Here is a 15,798-nt window from a genome sequence, read left to right on the forward strand (position 1 = left end):
ATGTTCAGCAGGTAATTAAATAGGAAGGGCAGAGAGAGACTGAAAAGGAGGTTCTTAGAGGGGTAATGGTAATGGGAGTCCATGTAGCGAGGAGAAGAGAAGGACTGGTTGAGAAGTGGGGATCTGGAATGTCTAGGCCACAGACCAGGGAAGGGAGTTCAAAGACTAACTGGGTGAGGGGGAGAGTGACAGGTTTCAGGGAGGAGAGTGATGGGAAGACTAGCTCCTAAGCAGACAGAGTAGAAGAGAATGGGGCTCAAGTGACCAAGGAAACTGAGAGTGCAGAGACAGGCTTGGCAGGTGGAGTCTGGGACTAACTGAAAATGAAAGGGAGGTGAGGGAGGCCTTGGGCAGAGACAGATTGGAAGGAACAAGCCAGGAAATTACAGACTTGGAGAAATGTACAGAACAGTGTGTGTCTATGAGGGCCCATTTCCTGACAGAAAGGAATGTAAGACTTCTTTTTTGTAAGCTGGCTACTTAGTAAAGGTTTGGACCGCTTCCCCTTTACTACTGTTCCACCTGCACATGTTAATCTATTACCTCTATTTGCTATTCTTGTAGATCCAGCTGCAAATGTTTCTTTGGTGGATTCGCATTAGATGTTTGGAAAACCTTCACACAGCAAGGAAAATGAACACACGGTGTAGTGGGTAGTAAGGCAATCAGTAGCATCAGTAGTAAAGCAAGTTAGGCAAACACCTATTGAGAAATGCTTTAGATGGTGCTGATCTGGCCTTTAGGTTAGATGGGATCGACAACATGGCCTCTAGAGGTTCTTTCTATTCAGTTTCTATGGTTCTTAACAGAGAATAAAGGAGATACTAGGACCTTCCTACCCTCTATCCCCAGTTTCCTTGACTGCCTTGTTTTCTACAATATTTTCTCTCTACTCTTTAACACAGAAAAGCCCAACATTTAAAATTCAGATCTCAGGTGAGTGGCAGTTGTGGGCTTATTCCTGCATTTCATAGAAGACAAGTCAGAACTGAGAAGTCACTTGTTATTATAGTGGCCACTGAATTGATCTGTGATGTAATGGTGGTTTTTTTTTTAATTTGTTTCTTTTTGAGGAGTTAAAACAGAACTGTTGAAAGCATCAGATATTAGCAGGAAGAGGAGAAGAGGTAGATTCCTCATTTTAACTAAATGTCATCAGGAGTGAACATGGTGCAATGGTTTTACTCATCTTCCTGCCTCTCTCCCTCAATGCATGGTATGAAGGTGAAAGTAGGTCTCAACCTCAGCCTTTTCTACCTTTTCCCCAACAAAGTCTAATAATTCATCACCTGCAAGGTTTTCTGCTTGCTTACTTACTTGCGTTGACCACATACCAAACTTTGTACTGGTACTGGTTTTTAGGGATGTATCTCCGCAGGGGCCGGGCCTTCAGGGCATATTCTACACACTGGCGCTGTGAAAGAGGCAGGGTAGATTTAAAAATTGTAAACAAAACACAGGGCTGGTCAGCTACCTCCAAATATAATAAAAACACAATATCTTTCCAGTTTTTTACTGAAATGAAAATGCTTGGTAGAAGAATTTCTTTTAGGTTGTAATCTGAATGTGTATATTCTACCTGTTGAAGAGTTCCATATGCATTTACTTTGGCCAGACAATGCTGTCATGCTCATCCAATCTCAGTGAACCAAATGGTACAGCACACATTTTTAAGTAAATGTTGCCCCTTGAGCAAATCTTACAGCAGGATTATTTTTTACCTGACTCCTGAAAGATGGCAGTGAAGCCAGTTTAGCATTTTATCTTGTCAGCAATCTTCACACTTTCCTCTCTGTATGCATTTCTCTCTTAAATGCTTATTCTCAATGTATTTTCTACCTGTAGTGGCAACAAGTTATTGTAAATTACCTGGTTTTTGTCCAGTTCACAGTTCTTGTACTCTTGTTCTCCTTGTTCCTGAAATGTGACGATGACGAAACCAACGAAGATGTTCATCATGAAGAAAGCAATGATGATGATGTAGATAATAAAGAAGATGGAGATCTCAACCCTGTGATTATAGATGGGTCCCACATCCTCCATGTGGGAATCAATGGACCTATACAGCAACCTGAAAGCAAACAGGAGCCCAATGCAGAGAAAATCTGCAACTGCCTTGAGGCTTTATAGGTGATGTTATAAAGTTTAACTTTGTGTTTTTCTTCTATTTGTAACAAAATTACTTCACTCACAGATGCACAGACTTGCACTGATCTGAGTGTAAACTCTTGCAAAAGAGAAGACATGGCTCTTATTAACTTTACACATTTGAAGCTGCTCAGGGGTGAAATGTTTTCACAGTTGAACAATTAAAATTTAAAATAAAAGCATGTCTGTCAGTTAACAGAAGACAGAAGAGCTTATGTTTTTAGGAACTGAGTTTTGTTTTAACATTTTTTAACACTGCTGTTGGCATTGCCTAGTGACACAGTTCAGGGTCAACCCCCTGATACCTTACATGCCCGTGTCACTCTGACAGAGTGGAGCTGTGGAGTCCTTAGACTCTGTGGCAAAGGCAGCACAGCCTGGTAAGACATCCCGTGTCTGCCCATACTGCAGAGATAGCACTGCTGCATTTCATATGGCCCTGCTGTCTCCATCACAAAACTTGCAACACCGAGCAATACTGGTAAGTGTCTGACACTCTTTTAATATCCATTTATATAGCCAATATTTGTAACAAATATTGCTATCACTGGCAATCATTTTTTAATAGCTAGAGACAGTGCTGTGCACTGTTACAAGTACAGGAACAGCAATTCCTGTGGGCCCTGAGGAATTTACAAAGTACATAATACTACAATGACTGCTGCTACTATTGCTACATTTCATGCTTTAGACTTATTTAAATACATAGAATGGGAAAGACTATGCTCTGCGTTTGAATTTTCTCTTTTGAAATGAATGAGGATATTGCTAGTGTTGCACTGGCCCAAGAAGCACTCACTCTGGCCAGCCCTCAAAGGTTGAGACAGTAAAGAGGGCCATCATGGCAGTCAAGACATTGTCGAAGTCAAACTTGCTGTTCTCCCAGCTCCGGGGCTGTATCATCGGCTGGTTGACCTCACCATCCTTGTATGTAATGTAGTACCCTCTGTGGATGGAGAAGAGAGAGAGAACACGGCAGAACTGCACTTCCCATACGAGGCCCTGAGAATGGGTGGCTAGTGAAGGGGGCTAACTGGGAAAGGTCAGACTCACCTGCATTCTGCTGCTGTCTGCTTGGAGCTATCAGTGCAGCTGTACAGCTTGCCCTTGAAAAGGAAGAAAGAGGAATGAAACTTCCTTTCCTGACTGTGCATGGATTAGGGCAGATCATGTAGCAAGGAGACTGCATTTACTACTTGCTTAACGAACTATGAGTATGTTTACACGCTCTTTTGCAGATAGATGTGAGCAAACTGGATCGAGAGTTGCCTGCATCTGGGTAGTTCAGAGCACAGGCTCTCATCTGCTTACACAGTACTTCTATGTGTATGTACTGAGGTGCATGACTACTGAGTGCTGCAGAATACCAATTGTCAGAAGGGTGGTAAAGAGCAAAGAAATAAAAGGAGGCATAAAGAAGTGAATGAATAACCTCCTGTGATTTTCTGGCACGCCCCTTCCTATATGAGATGGGGAATAGACAGCCTGCAAGTACCAATCATTTTGAACATCCCCCTTCACCTCCCTGGCACTGTCATGCCACAAGCTATTTAGGGAAGAAAAAGGCTACTGATGATTTATTATGACTACAGATGAAGGGCAGGAGTTCTGAACATGCCTGGTCCGGTTTTGGGGAACTCCTGGTAGCAGGACCCCAGGTTAACACTGACAGTGCCCCAAACGTTTTGTCTTTCACATGGAAGACTCCATCTCTCCTCAGGCTTCTTCATGCTATTTTGATTCCCACCCCAGAATATAGCTCAGTGTAATGGGTGAATGAATAGGCCCAAAGGTTTTACCTTGAACAACTGAACTCCAATGCAGGCAAACATGAACTGCAGCAAAGTGGTGACGATTACAATGTTTCCGATGGTTCGGATGGCGACAAACACACACTGGACCACATGCTGCAAATGGAAGACAGGAAGAAAAGTAACTTGCAGGATTGTTCTGAGCTGCTCTGGCTAAGGGAGAAGCCCAAGTCTAAAAATACAAACAAAATAATTTCATCTAACTATTTCCTATTAAGTAATGTCTCAGGAAAGGTGAGAGAAGACCAACTTGTTATGTTCCTTACTGTACTCTTAGAAGCAGGCAGAAAGGCACCAGCAAATTCCAGAGCTCAGCTCTCTGAAACTTCCAGCAGCACCAACTTACATAGCTGGGCACCCACCAGCCCACAGGAAGGAGTTTATCTAATACAGCAAGGCTATGTTAAAATAGGCTTGTAAGCCCATCTATAACCCTAGCAAACTACATTTAACCTCAGTGGCGATGCTAGGCCACTCAGCTTGGCTGAAAAGGACCTGGGGATTCTGGTGGACACCAAGTTGAACTTGAGCCCTCACTGCAAAGGCAGTGAACCGTATCCTGGGCTGCGTTAGGGAAAGTACTTCCAGCCGGTTAAGGGAGGTGATACCTGCCCTCTACTCAGCACTGGTGAGGCCAAACCTGGAGTACTGTGTCCAGTTCTGGGCTCCTCAGTACAAGAGAGACATGGATGTACTCGAGGGAGTCCAGTGAAGGGCCACACAGATGATTAAGGGACTGCAGCATCCCTCCCATGAGGAAAGGCTGAGAGAGCTGGGAATGTTTAGTTTAGAGAAGAGAAGGCTTGAGGGAATCTTTTCAATGTATATAAATACCTGAAGGGAGGGTGCAAAGTAGACAGAGCCAGGCTCTTTTCAGTGATGCCCACTGACAGGACAAGAGGCAATGGGCACAAAGTGAAACACAGGAGGTTAATCTGAACTTTGGGAAAAACTTTTTTACCATGAGGGTGACTGAGCATTGGAACAGGTTGCCCACAGAAGTTGTGGTGTCTCCCTCCTTGGAGATATTCAAAAGCCATCTGGGCATGGTCCTGGATGACCTGCTCTTGATGGCCCTGCTTGAGCAGGGGAGTTGGACAAGTAAGGGGGCCAGAGGCCCCTTCCAACCTCAACCATTCTGTGATTCTGCTGAAATACTACTTGAACCATTGCAAAAGTCCTTGTAGTTTGAAAATACTTGAATTTATAGTTTATAGAATGCATTGGGACTCTTCTAACCTTTAGTCCTTTGGCTCTGTTGATGGCCCTCAGTGGTCTAAGCACTCGCAGAACACGCAGGATCTTCACCACATTGATAGCACTGGACCTGAAAGAAAGTATTGGAAGGTTTGAGAGATACAGCAATATCCACGTGTGTGCTGCAGGTGTGCTGCAAGGGCAGATGGATTTCACCCATTCTTTTTTGTTTGAAATCCTACATAGCTTTAGACTGCTTAGGATAGCTAGAAAATCAACTCTTTGCTACGGCACTTCAGGGGTAAGGAAACTACTCTCTGGTGTTATCTCCACAGGTCTTGCTTCCTGCTCTGGGCAGGCTCAGTATACGTTCTCCTGGCTTTCACCATCTCTGCTGTATTAATGAAAGGAATGGAACATGGGCAGGGTATTTTTTTAAGCAGGACAAGCTGCCAAATACTCTGTGGTTATCTAAAGGAAATTGTGCCAAGACACAGTCATCACAAGACATTTTCAGATAAGGCTCAAAGAAGCACTCCACTGAAATATTCATAGGAGAGTGGAAATTCCAGGTGACTCCAGCATTAAAGGTATACCGTCTACCTGGAGTTTGATCCTGCACAGTGTTTGGCCTCTGATCCTGCAAATCAATTAAGTGTGTACATAAATTTAAGGATGTGGAAACGCCCACTGAATTGATTAGGATGACTTATGTACTTAATTTTAAGTACTGAACAGAACTATCTACTACAACAGAGTTCTCTGCATCTTCCAAGACTAAAACCCTGGCTGAGAATCTTCTCTGTGCTGTATGACATCAGGCCCTCCCACTGATTTGGGGAATAGTTTTTTTGCTACCATATTAAGAGTCTAGTTAGTTCTGTAAGAAAGAAACAGCAGGTCAAAACAAGCACTGTGCCATTCTTAAGACCTTGACTGAAAGCCTAATGGACCTGACAAATTCTTCTGCTTGACTTAGCTCTGGAACTTAATATACATGAGCTGCTAACCTGTAATGGTGACAATTGGGAGGTTATTTCTTATCAGATGTGATACTACTTAGGAAACTCCCCATCCAACACATAGAGTTCCACATAGTCAAGTAAATCTATAGCTTATTAAGTAAATTAACAGATCGACCAACACAAAGTGGCGCGATAGAACCAGGATCAATTGTCACTACCACTGGTACTCTGCAGATTCTCACACAGCTCTTCAAGTTCTTGATGGCCTTCCATTGACCAAGACCCACAACATCTTAAGAAGTAGCAAAACCTTACCACCACATTTTCCAAAGATGTTATGAATGCTCTAGGAGGGAACAGTAAGTCACTTAGAATCATAGAATCACTTTGGTTGGAAAAGACCTTTAAGATCATCGAGTCCAACTTTTAACCTAACCCTGCCATCCCACCACTAAACCATGTCCCTAAGCACGTCATCTATCCTTCTTTTAAATACCTCCAGGGATAAAGACTCGACCACCACCCTGGGCAGCCCATTCCAGAGCCTGACAACCCTTTCGGTGAAGAAGTTTTTCCTAATGTCTAGCCTAAACCTGCCCTGGTGCAACTTCAAACCATTCCCCCTCGTCCTATCACTTGAAATGATCAGTCACCTGAATGATACAATGCATCAGAGATCTTGGAACAAAGCTATGTGTCATGATTCCCAAAGGACCAAGTTTCTTGTTCTCATTTGCTCTTTCTGGAAGATCCCCCACTCCAGATCACTAGCATAGCATTTTCCAGTTCTTATCTCCCCTCTTGAAGAGGAATTTGAACGGTCTTGAATCATCTGAGAAAAATACCTCCAGGCTCATGAGAAAAATTTTACCCAGATAGGACAATGAGACTGAGGTATCACCTCCCAGCCTGGCCCTATGATGTCCCCAAAAAAGCCACTTGAAAATGGTTCACTCACTGGATCCCAAAAGAGATGAGAGAAACGCTGACCACCAGCAGGTCTAAGATGTTGAAATAGTTTCTGCAGAAGGAGCCCTTATGGAGGAAAGCCCCGTATGCAGTCATCTGTAGGAGGGCACATGAAGACACAAACACACTTCGCCATTAGCATCCGTTCAGAAACCAAACACATCTGGTTGTGCTCAGAGTATATAACTGGGGAGGGGCAGCATTTCTAACATAGCAGGCAATTTACCCCCAGACCCCAAAGGAGAAGTTGAGTCCCCATTGAAAGAAAAGAGAGTGAAGAAGACAGTAAGATAACTATGAAAGACCTAGCTAGGGAAAGCCGATTCTAGGTTCAGTGAGGAAAATATGCACTTTGAGTGCACAGAGTACATAACATTTAGAATCAGCAAAGCAGCAGAATGACTGCTTGCAAAAACTACTCTTTGCAACCGTCTGCTTTTCCCTTTTTCTTCAATAGCAGAGAACACTTGTGAGTATGATGCTTGTGTTATATAAAGGCCTCTTTAGTTAAATAGAATTAAAAATATAAAATAAAAAGGACTCTTTTGTAATGTTTTTCAATGCTTAGACCAGCTGTAGTGGACAGTTGAGGTCTCTTCCCTCCATGAAGGAAAAAACAGAATCCCTCGGGGATTTGATGGTTTAGAGCTGAACTGAAGCAACAGGAGGAATTCCTGCTCTCTTCAGTTTGCTCTTTCTGTTCAGCTCAATCCTTTATCCCTTTTCCTACTCCTATCCTGCTTCCTCCATTTTCATTCTAGAAACAGTTGCATTTTCCCTTTGTTTTTTCTCTCACAAATCCCAAGGTAAGATTCCTCGAGACAGAGTGGTTTCTTTGTGGAGGCAATCTTTATGAACATCACCCCGTAGAGGAAGGGAAAGATTTTACATATTTTACAAGGGACTCTCTGCCCTTTCTGGGTAAGAAGGGGTATTGAATACCTGCTAGTGTTGGGGAGGGTGTCACAGCTCCAGAACTGGATTAAATGGCAGTGTAAACAGAAATGGGTCTCAGCCACAATGTCAGACCTAAATACTTCTGAGCTCAGAATTTGAATTTTATACTGAGCTCAGTTACAGAATATGACTAAATGGGTCTGGCGTGGTTAAAGAGGGTGGGGCGATGGGGGTATTTGTACCACCTACCTTAGACTCGATGAGCGATCTTATGTAGTTGCTTTGAAGAAACCCCATCCCCACAACTGCTAATCTACCTCCATTACCTAGGTTAGGAATACAGGCTTCTAAATTTGGTCCTCTGAATCTCATCTAAATTACATGTCTGAAGGAACTTGAAGCAGACATCATGAGACTGTTTCTCAATGACGAGTCAGACTCCCAGCTGAGAAGTGTGAACTAGAAATTCAAACTGGAGTTTTCTAGCTCCTGCTTTCTAGCTCGGGATGGTGTGTCTGTTAGTGGTTTCCAGCCATGCGTACCTGTGACAGCTTTATTCAGAGGAGGGTGGAAGGGCACATGGCATATCAGATTATTTTTTTCACCAAACATCCATGACATCAGGGAACTGACTATCAGTCAGTCAGACAGAACTTAGAAGGGGAAGAAGTATAAACTCTGGACTTGGCTTAGAATTTATACTTATAGACACATTCAATTGGGGAAGGGGGGAGGGGTTCTTGCCATAACAAAGATGATAAAGATGCCCTTTACTGGTTAGATTTTGTATGGCAATCTTGAAAGAAAGGAGACACCATTGAAATCAGGAGGGGAAGCTCTGCTGAGTTTAAATTCTATGCAAACTGTGGTTCTCTGAAGCCTGCTGAGAGATTTTGTTATCTCCGAAGAGAGTCTCGTAGAGTGTATAATCTATGTCTGCCTCCCATCTAGGGCATTGAACAAGCTTTTAGAATGCCAGTTAAAAAAACCTGGTGGTCACCTTGCTGACATCCACCAGACTCCACCATGGCAGTGTGAGGCTTGCAGGTGTCATCAGCAACGTGAGGGCAGACGGAGCTTGTTTCTCTACAGTCTTGAACATCCTGTGGCCATTTATTCTTTTGTTTCTTACCATTCACACTAACTTTGCTGTTGTGCAAAACATTGTGCTCAGTGCAAGGCAGCAGAGAAACACGCCCTGAGAAACCAAGCAACTTGTGAGGCAGGAATTGACAGGATAAAACCAGAAGAATTTCTTAAACATTTGTAGTCCTTGCACTCCTCTCCTACTTGAACCCAGAGAATATCCACTGAAGTTAATAGGAGGACCTTGGGAAGGCTCAGGTATTGTGCAGTACACTCCCCTGATGCAAACGGAGCAATAGGCCAATGGGCTGGGTTAGGTTCTGCTTCCACTGAAGCCATTAGGAGTGTTACCATTTGCTTCAATGGAAGCAGAATTAGTAGTTGTATGTTCAAACAGGTGCCTTGAACTATGGTTTTATTTTTAAATGTTGCTGTTGAGATATTTTCCTTTTTTGACAGGCCTTTTTGGTTGGCCATTTGGTCTGTGCACGTTCAGGTTTATTGTCTAAACACAGATGCACAATGTACACAAGTATAATACGTGCACCTCTTTGGAGACTGTTATGGCTTTGGTGATTTTAAGTCATATCAAAAAAGCACGTTTCTCTACAAAAATATGCAGGGGCCACCCTCCTTGCCAGCCTTCAGTATGGATACTGTTATTAGGGTCTTGAGCTGTGAGATTTGAGCAGCTCTAAGGTACTGCCTGCCAGCACTTAGAACTAGCTTGCTGAGAAAAAAGCCAAGCTTCCAAGTGAACCTAGCATTTAGAAAGCCAGAACTTTGCTCGATTACTGTTATTTAAATTATTAGCCTACCAATTTGGGAAAATTAGAGTTAAGAACAAGGCAGCCTATTTTTATTTTCTTCTGAGCTAAGCCATTCTCCTGCACATTTCCCTTGGTACAGAGCATGTTCCTGGGAAATGGGAAGCCGGGTTTCAAACACGTGATGCAGCAACTTTCATTTGCAGCTACAGTCCATGGTGTTTCAGTGATTTGTATGCTTGGTTACCTCTCAACACCTAAAAAGTGAGCTTCTGCACTGCGCTCCCTGTCTCCTACTTGACTGTGCACCTTGTAGCCTTACAGAAATCATCAGCCACCCTCTGGCCCGGCCTCATGACTTGTGCAGAATGGAGACCTTCTCTTTGGGTGTAGCATGTGTAAGAGGAGGAGTGTGTGCTCAGGTTTCCTTGCACAGCAAACAAATCCTGTTTTCGAAAGACGGGCCAGGGTAGAGGGAGAAGGGAGAAATTTATGAGGTGATGGCCTTTTTCTTTGTCCCCTCTTACTTTTCCCAACAGAATCATCCTTTCATTGCGATTACCCTAAAAAGCATTCGTTTGATATAGGCCCTGAATTACAAGTTTGAATATAAAAATTTCACAGATGACTTTTTAAGCAACTACCAAACCAATAAAATAAAAAGATAAACAATCCTTTGTGTAGAGATAATAATGGGGTTAGGAAAAAAAAAAGAAAAAGAGAGCAAGAAAGAGAGAAAGAAAGAGAGAACGAAAGAGAGAAAGAAAGGAAAACTAATCTGATAAGAAAGAAAGGAGAAAACGAGTGTATTGCTCAGATTGGTTACCTTAAGAATAATTTCTAATGTAAAGATACTAGTGAAGACATAGTCTGCATTGCCTAGGATCTGAAAAATAAGCACAATTGGGTTAGTGGTACTGAGCGTGACCCAGGAACAAACAGGCGTGTGTGTTAGCAACAGATAGTGGCAGAAAACTAGTAAGCTTGTGAACAAGTAATGGTAGAGAAGATGGGCACTTTACCTTCAGAGCAATTTCAATGGTGAAAATGACAGTAAAAACTATATCAAAATAAAAGAGAATCTGTAAAAACAAAAGGGAATAGGAGCAGGGTGGGTAGATCAGTGACTGATCACTTGAACGGGGAAATCACAGTTCAGAATCAAATACATATGCCTTTTAACAGGGGAACAAGGAGCACAAGGCAGCGAAGGTCCTGGCACAGAGGACAAGAAGCACATTCCATGAAATCTTTTCTGAGTTACAGTCCCAGGAGTGCTCTAGAGGCAAAATAACTTTTTTGGTTGTTGTTGTAGGATTTTCCTTTCTTCTTCTTCTTCTTTTTTTTTTTAATCTGATAAAGAACAGATGATTCAAGGGTTTTCCCAAATAGACTTCCAAACAGAATACAAGGATGCCTGGGCTCTCAGTGGAAAACATGAGATTCCTTCATATTAACTTATGTTCAGGCTTGTTCTGTGCCTCTCACAAAGGAAGAAAAGCAAACTGCAAATTCACACTCTAGCTCTTTTTTTTTCCTCTATCCTGATTTGGCCTGGATTAGGATGAATAACAAAGACTCTGCCAATTGAACAGAATCCCAGCTCTTGTACTGCAACCATAATTTGGTTATGTGCTAAAGGTGCCTACTTAAATCTTGCATCTGTCTGTTGGCATCCGGGATAACAAGGCAAGCTGAAACACTCACCATTCCCGTGAACTTAGGCCTGGTGATGGGGATACCGGTGGCATGCGTAGCTGACCACAAAAAGTGGCCTGAGAGTGTCACAGAAGGCAACAGCAAGTCTGGAAGCGTAAAGTGCTTTTCAAAGTAACAGCATCAATGACAAAAACATCTTTCACTGCTGATCAATATGCATCCCACAAAAGCAAATGGGATTGATTCTCATTGACTAATGGGATGAGAACCAAAGTCTCTTTGTTTCCGATGTATTCCAATATCCCAAGCCATTTTAGTGTTATCTACACTACAACTGATGAAAATCAAAAGTATCGTGCCCTTGGAATACTGTTGGTTTAGCTTAACCAAGTTTCAAACCAGAAGGGCAATAAAAGGAAGGGTGTTTATTGCATCTCTATGCTCATACCATAACTCAGATTTATAGGTGGCTAGATTCTTACAGCTCGGTGTGCCATGGGCAGTGTGGTAGCTACCTCAAACTACAGGATTATTTTAGATTGCACTATTTAAGCATGATGATCCAAATCTGGACTAATTTGCAGAGACTGAATAAAAGGGGGATGTATCACTTACTGTTACTGAGTAACTTAAAATTCTTCAGGTCACTGCTCAATTTTTGACCCCAAGTTTTTCTTACTTCTTCAAGGCTCTATCAATTTTTGCAATTTAGAGAATTAAAAAAGGGCCATTTCAAGGATGGACAGATCTCAATTGCATCCTATATTAATTTACACACATTATAACTGGAAATGTCCCCTTGCATTGCTGCCTTGTAGGTCCTGACATTTGGTTATTTTATCAATGGAATAATTTTATAATCAGTGGGTCAGATTCATGGGTACTCTCAGGCTGCTTTGCATGACTCCACCAACATAAAGCAGCCATAAACTTGATTAAAGTGGATGACTAAGCTGTACCTGCTGCCACTTTACATCATCAAAGCACCGCAAAGCAGCTAGAGCATACGGGTGAATCCAGCCCCAAAGCTGCAGCTAGTAAAGACGTCCCTTATAGATGAAATCATGCCTAATGAAAATGATCACTGCTCCACCTGTGTAGGCAGTACCATTTATCAGCAGGCATATTTATTATTACCTAAAGATGAATTTACTCTAGAATATATTAAAATGAATGAGCACCTTGCCAAGATGCAAACAGGAGAATACTGTGAGCACATAAAGTCTTAGGACTTGCTTCGGCTTTGAAGGCTGTTTGATCAGACTGGGGAGGCACTTCCAAAAACTTGCTGCCGGTGCCCTGTGTGACACAAGAACGACACAGCCACTAGCCTGCCCCAGGACAGAAGAGGTGTCCAAGCCTCTTTGCCAGCCCATGCTGGAGAACGTTCTCTCTGTTCCTGTCTTCCTGCCCTGGGACGGTTTGCGTCAACAGCAGCACTAGTCCTCATGTGTCCTTGAGCACAGGTTAATGCCTGATTATGTTGCCCCAGGGTGAAGCTAGAGGCAGTTAGTTTGTTTTCAGCTTGCTTGCTTTCCCTCCCAGGCCTCTTTGTGGGCACAGGGCAGGACACAGTCTTACTGTTCTACTGTCAAAGTGTAAAGGCAAGACCACATTTGCAACCCAAACATCTTGTCACTGTCCCCTTGTATGATACATTTTAAACATCTGTACCTGCAAAAATTAAACACAGACTTTCATGCAACATCAGTGGCTTCAAATACGCAATACAACACTTTGCCCCATACCTTCAGCTCTTTTATCGAGGACAACCAGCTTTGACTACTGTTTTTCTCACTTAAATCCCTCTGCTACCGGTTCTGCGGCAGCTTCCATGGCATGTCAGAAGCCCATATGATAGCTGACATCATACTGCAGCACTAATGCATACTGACATACATTTATCCCTACATGGTGGGCACACTCAGCCATGCACAAGTGGGTCATTGGTTGCACAGGTTTGACTGTATTATTTAGTACTCTCCTTCAGGACAAAATGCAAAGCAGCTCTGAGATAAGCTCAGGAATAAACCTCTATTATCACCTTCTCTGCATGCACGTATGTATTTAAATGTATGCTCAGGCCAGGATTTTTCAGGGAGGTAGGACACTGAGCATTAAATTAAGGTTTTATTACTGAACAACAAAAAAAATCCTCCCACTCTTTAAGCCTAGCAAGCCTTTCCAGCATAAAGACACCAAAATGCCACTGCAGACAGCAGAGATCCAAAGTCTCACATATGACTCCTGACTCTTCTGATTTCTGCAGTGATGCCAAACTAATGGAAACAACCACTGGCAAAGTTACGGAAGCACTGAACATTTCAAAAGGCTCATAAGAATGGTCTGGAATGTATCTCTGTGATGAATACTTTCCCCTCCTTCCCCCAGGCTGGTGAGGAGAGAAGCACAGTGTATTTTCTGAGGTTTATCTCAAATTTAATAATAGCTTTGCAGCTTGTGTTCAAATAGCCTGATTCTAACCTTGATGACACCAATTTCCCCCAGAGTGACTGCATCAAACTCAAAAATGCTACTCCTGATTTACACCAGTGTGAACAAAGTGAAAATCAGGCCCTGGGTTTTTTAGTCAAAAGAAAACATGTGGCAGGAGAACAAATGTTCCAAAAGTAACCTGCAAATCCCCTGAATTAGAATGATCTGTATCCCAATCAATATTTCTACAGACCATTTCTAATGCCTTGATCCCAGGCAACAATAATTTTGCTTCAGCCTCCTGTCCTTCCTTCCCCTACACACGCTTCTGACATTAACTAGAGGCCAAATTCTGCACTGACTCATGTCCCCTGCAAAACCCAATGATTTCACACACAGCCTACAAAAGGCACAAATCAGGGAAGCGGGTCACTCCCGAAGCCTCTGATGCAGTCTTTTCTCCCTTTCCCAGCTTCAACTCATGATCTGCGTGTACCACACTTTTAATACACAGCGAGGGAAGGAGGATGGGAAGCATACTTGGTTCCTAAAGGAGAGGTGTCGGACAGGGTCCTCAGCCGCCAGGGAGATGCTGCTGAGCAAGATGAAAAATAGGATCAGGTTGGTGAAAATGTTATCGTTAACGATTCGATGGCAGTGGACACGAAACCTGCAAGAGAGAGGAGAGGCACAACTTTATCTCTCAGAGAACAGCAAGACCTGGGAAACATTCCCCCCTCCTCTTTTACCAGCAGGACTGGCCTTGGAGGATTATTGGGCAGAGCAGCTTCCCTCTGCCCCAGCAACTGGGAGAATGCTGGGCCCAGGCAGCTGTGCTTGGCCCTGCTGGGTGCTGGGCAGCCTTGGCTCTCTGCGCCATGCAGCGATGCACACGGAGTGATCAGCTGCCTGCAGGACTCACGCTTGCTGCATTTGAATGGAGAACAGTCACTCCCTCCTGACAGAGCTTTTTGTGATTTAGATGTGGTCTGAAACCTGCCAACCCAAAATTATATCCCTTGCTTTCATTCACAGAGCCACTCCTCATTCATTAAGGGGGGAAAGCAGCAGAAACAGGCTTTGGGCTGGCCAATGTCTTTCTGAGATGGGGCTGGAGGGACACTGAACAGGAGCTATGGGGGATCTACCTTGCTAACAGGGCACATATCTGGCCAAATGGATATAGGGCAGGCTGGCATTTGCAAAGGGCTTCTGGGAGGACATCATGCCACGTGGAGTGTCTGCTAAACATCACCCTAACATAAAGTGCATGGCACTCTTATAGGGAAACTAGCAAGTAAAGAAGTAGCAATCTTCCATCCAACAGCAGCATGCTTACTGGAGATCATTACAGCACCTTCCATACATTGGTATCAGGATACGAGGAATTAAACCTCATAACAGTCTTATGAATAATTCTAGAGGCACTTCATTAATCTATTTAGCTCTACTTTTGGCTGTTAAGCCTCCAAGCCACTATTATAGCAATTTTACAGATGATTGCAGAGGTTAATTTATTTCTTCCACAAGTAACAGTGGGTGGGTGGCAAAGCTAGCATTATAGTCCGTGAGTCCCAATCATCATCAGTCCCTCCCTGTTGCACATATCCAAAGAGAAGTGGCACAAGCGCTGCTGTGGAAAGACTGGCTCTGAATTCAGCTGTGCTTTTATAGCCCTGCCTTACTTCAGGGCTTTGTCTGGAGGCCAACTCCCCAAGGGAGATGTTGGGATACATGGTACTGCACAGATCACTGGGCAGTGAGCTCATTCCTTCACTCTTGGAAAGATATATTCCCCCATGTCGTAGCTCAGCCCTCCGCTCACAGTACTGCTCTCACACATTTGTGTTGGAAAGGCAGGGA

General features: G+C 43.3%; 1 protein-coding gene across 1 annotated transcript in view; it reads right to left on the reverse strand.

The window, feature by feature from the left end:
* The window catches only part of CACNA1C (calcium voltage-gated channel subunit alpha1 C), a 489,781-nt gene that overhangs the window by 73,484 nt on the left and 400,499 nt on the right, over window positions 1–15,798 (reverse strand). The window contains exons 20-28 of the mRNA XM_009647934.2: window positions 14,476–14,605; window positions 10,863–10,922; window positions 7,080–7,186; window positions 5,199–5,286; window positions 3,948–4,055; window positions 3,202–3,254; window positions 2,948–3,094; window positions 1,870–2,071; window positions 1,318–1,414 (exon numbers count right to left, since the gene is read on the reverse strand). Coding sequence (XP_009646229.2) covers window positions 1,318–1,414; window positions 1,870–2,071; window positions 2,948–3,094; window positions 3,202–3,254; window positions 3,948–4,055; window positions 5,199–5,286; window positions 7,080–7,186; window positions 10,863–10,922; window positions 14,476–14,605 — 992 coding nt within the window. The remainder of the gene's footprint in view (window positions 1–1,317; window positions 1,415–1,869; window positions 2,072–2,947; window positions 3,095–3,201; window positions 3,255–3,947; window positions 4,056–5,198; window positions 5,287–7,079; window positions 7,187–10,862; window positions 10,923–14,475; window positions 14,606–15,798) is intronic.

Source organism: Egretta garzetta, unplaced genomic scaffold (assembly GCF_000687185.1).
Source record: "Egretta garzetta isolate BGI_Z169 unplaced genomic scaffold, ASM68718v1 scaffold511, whole genome shotgun sequence".
In the NCBI taxonomy this organism is placed as follows: domain Eukaryota; kingdom Metazoa; phylum Chordata; class Aves; order Pelecaniformes; family Ardeidae; genus Egretta; species Egretta garzetta.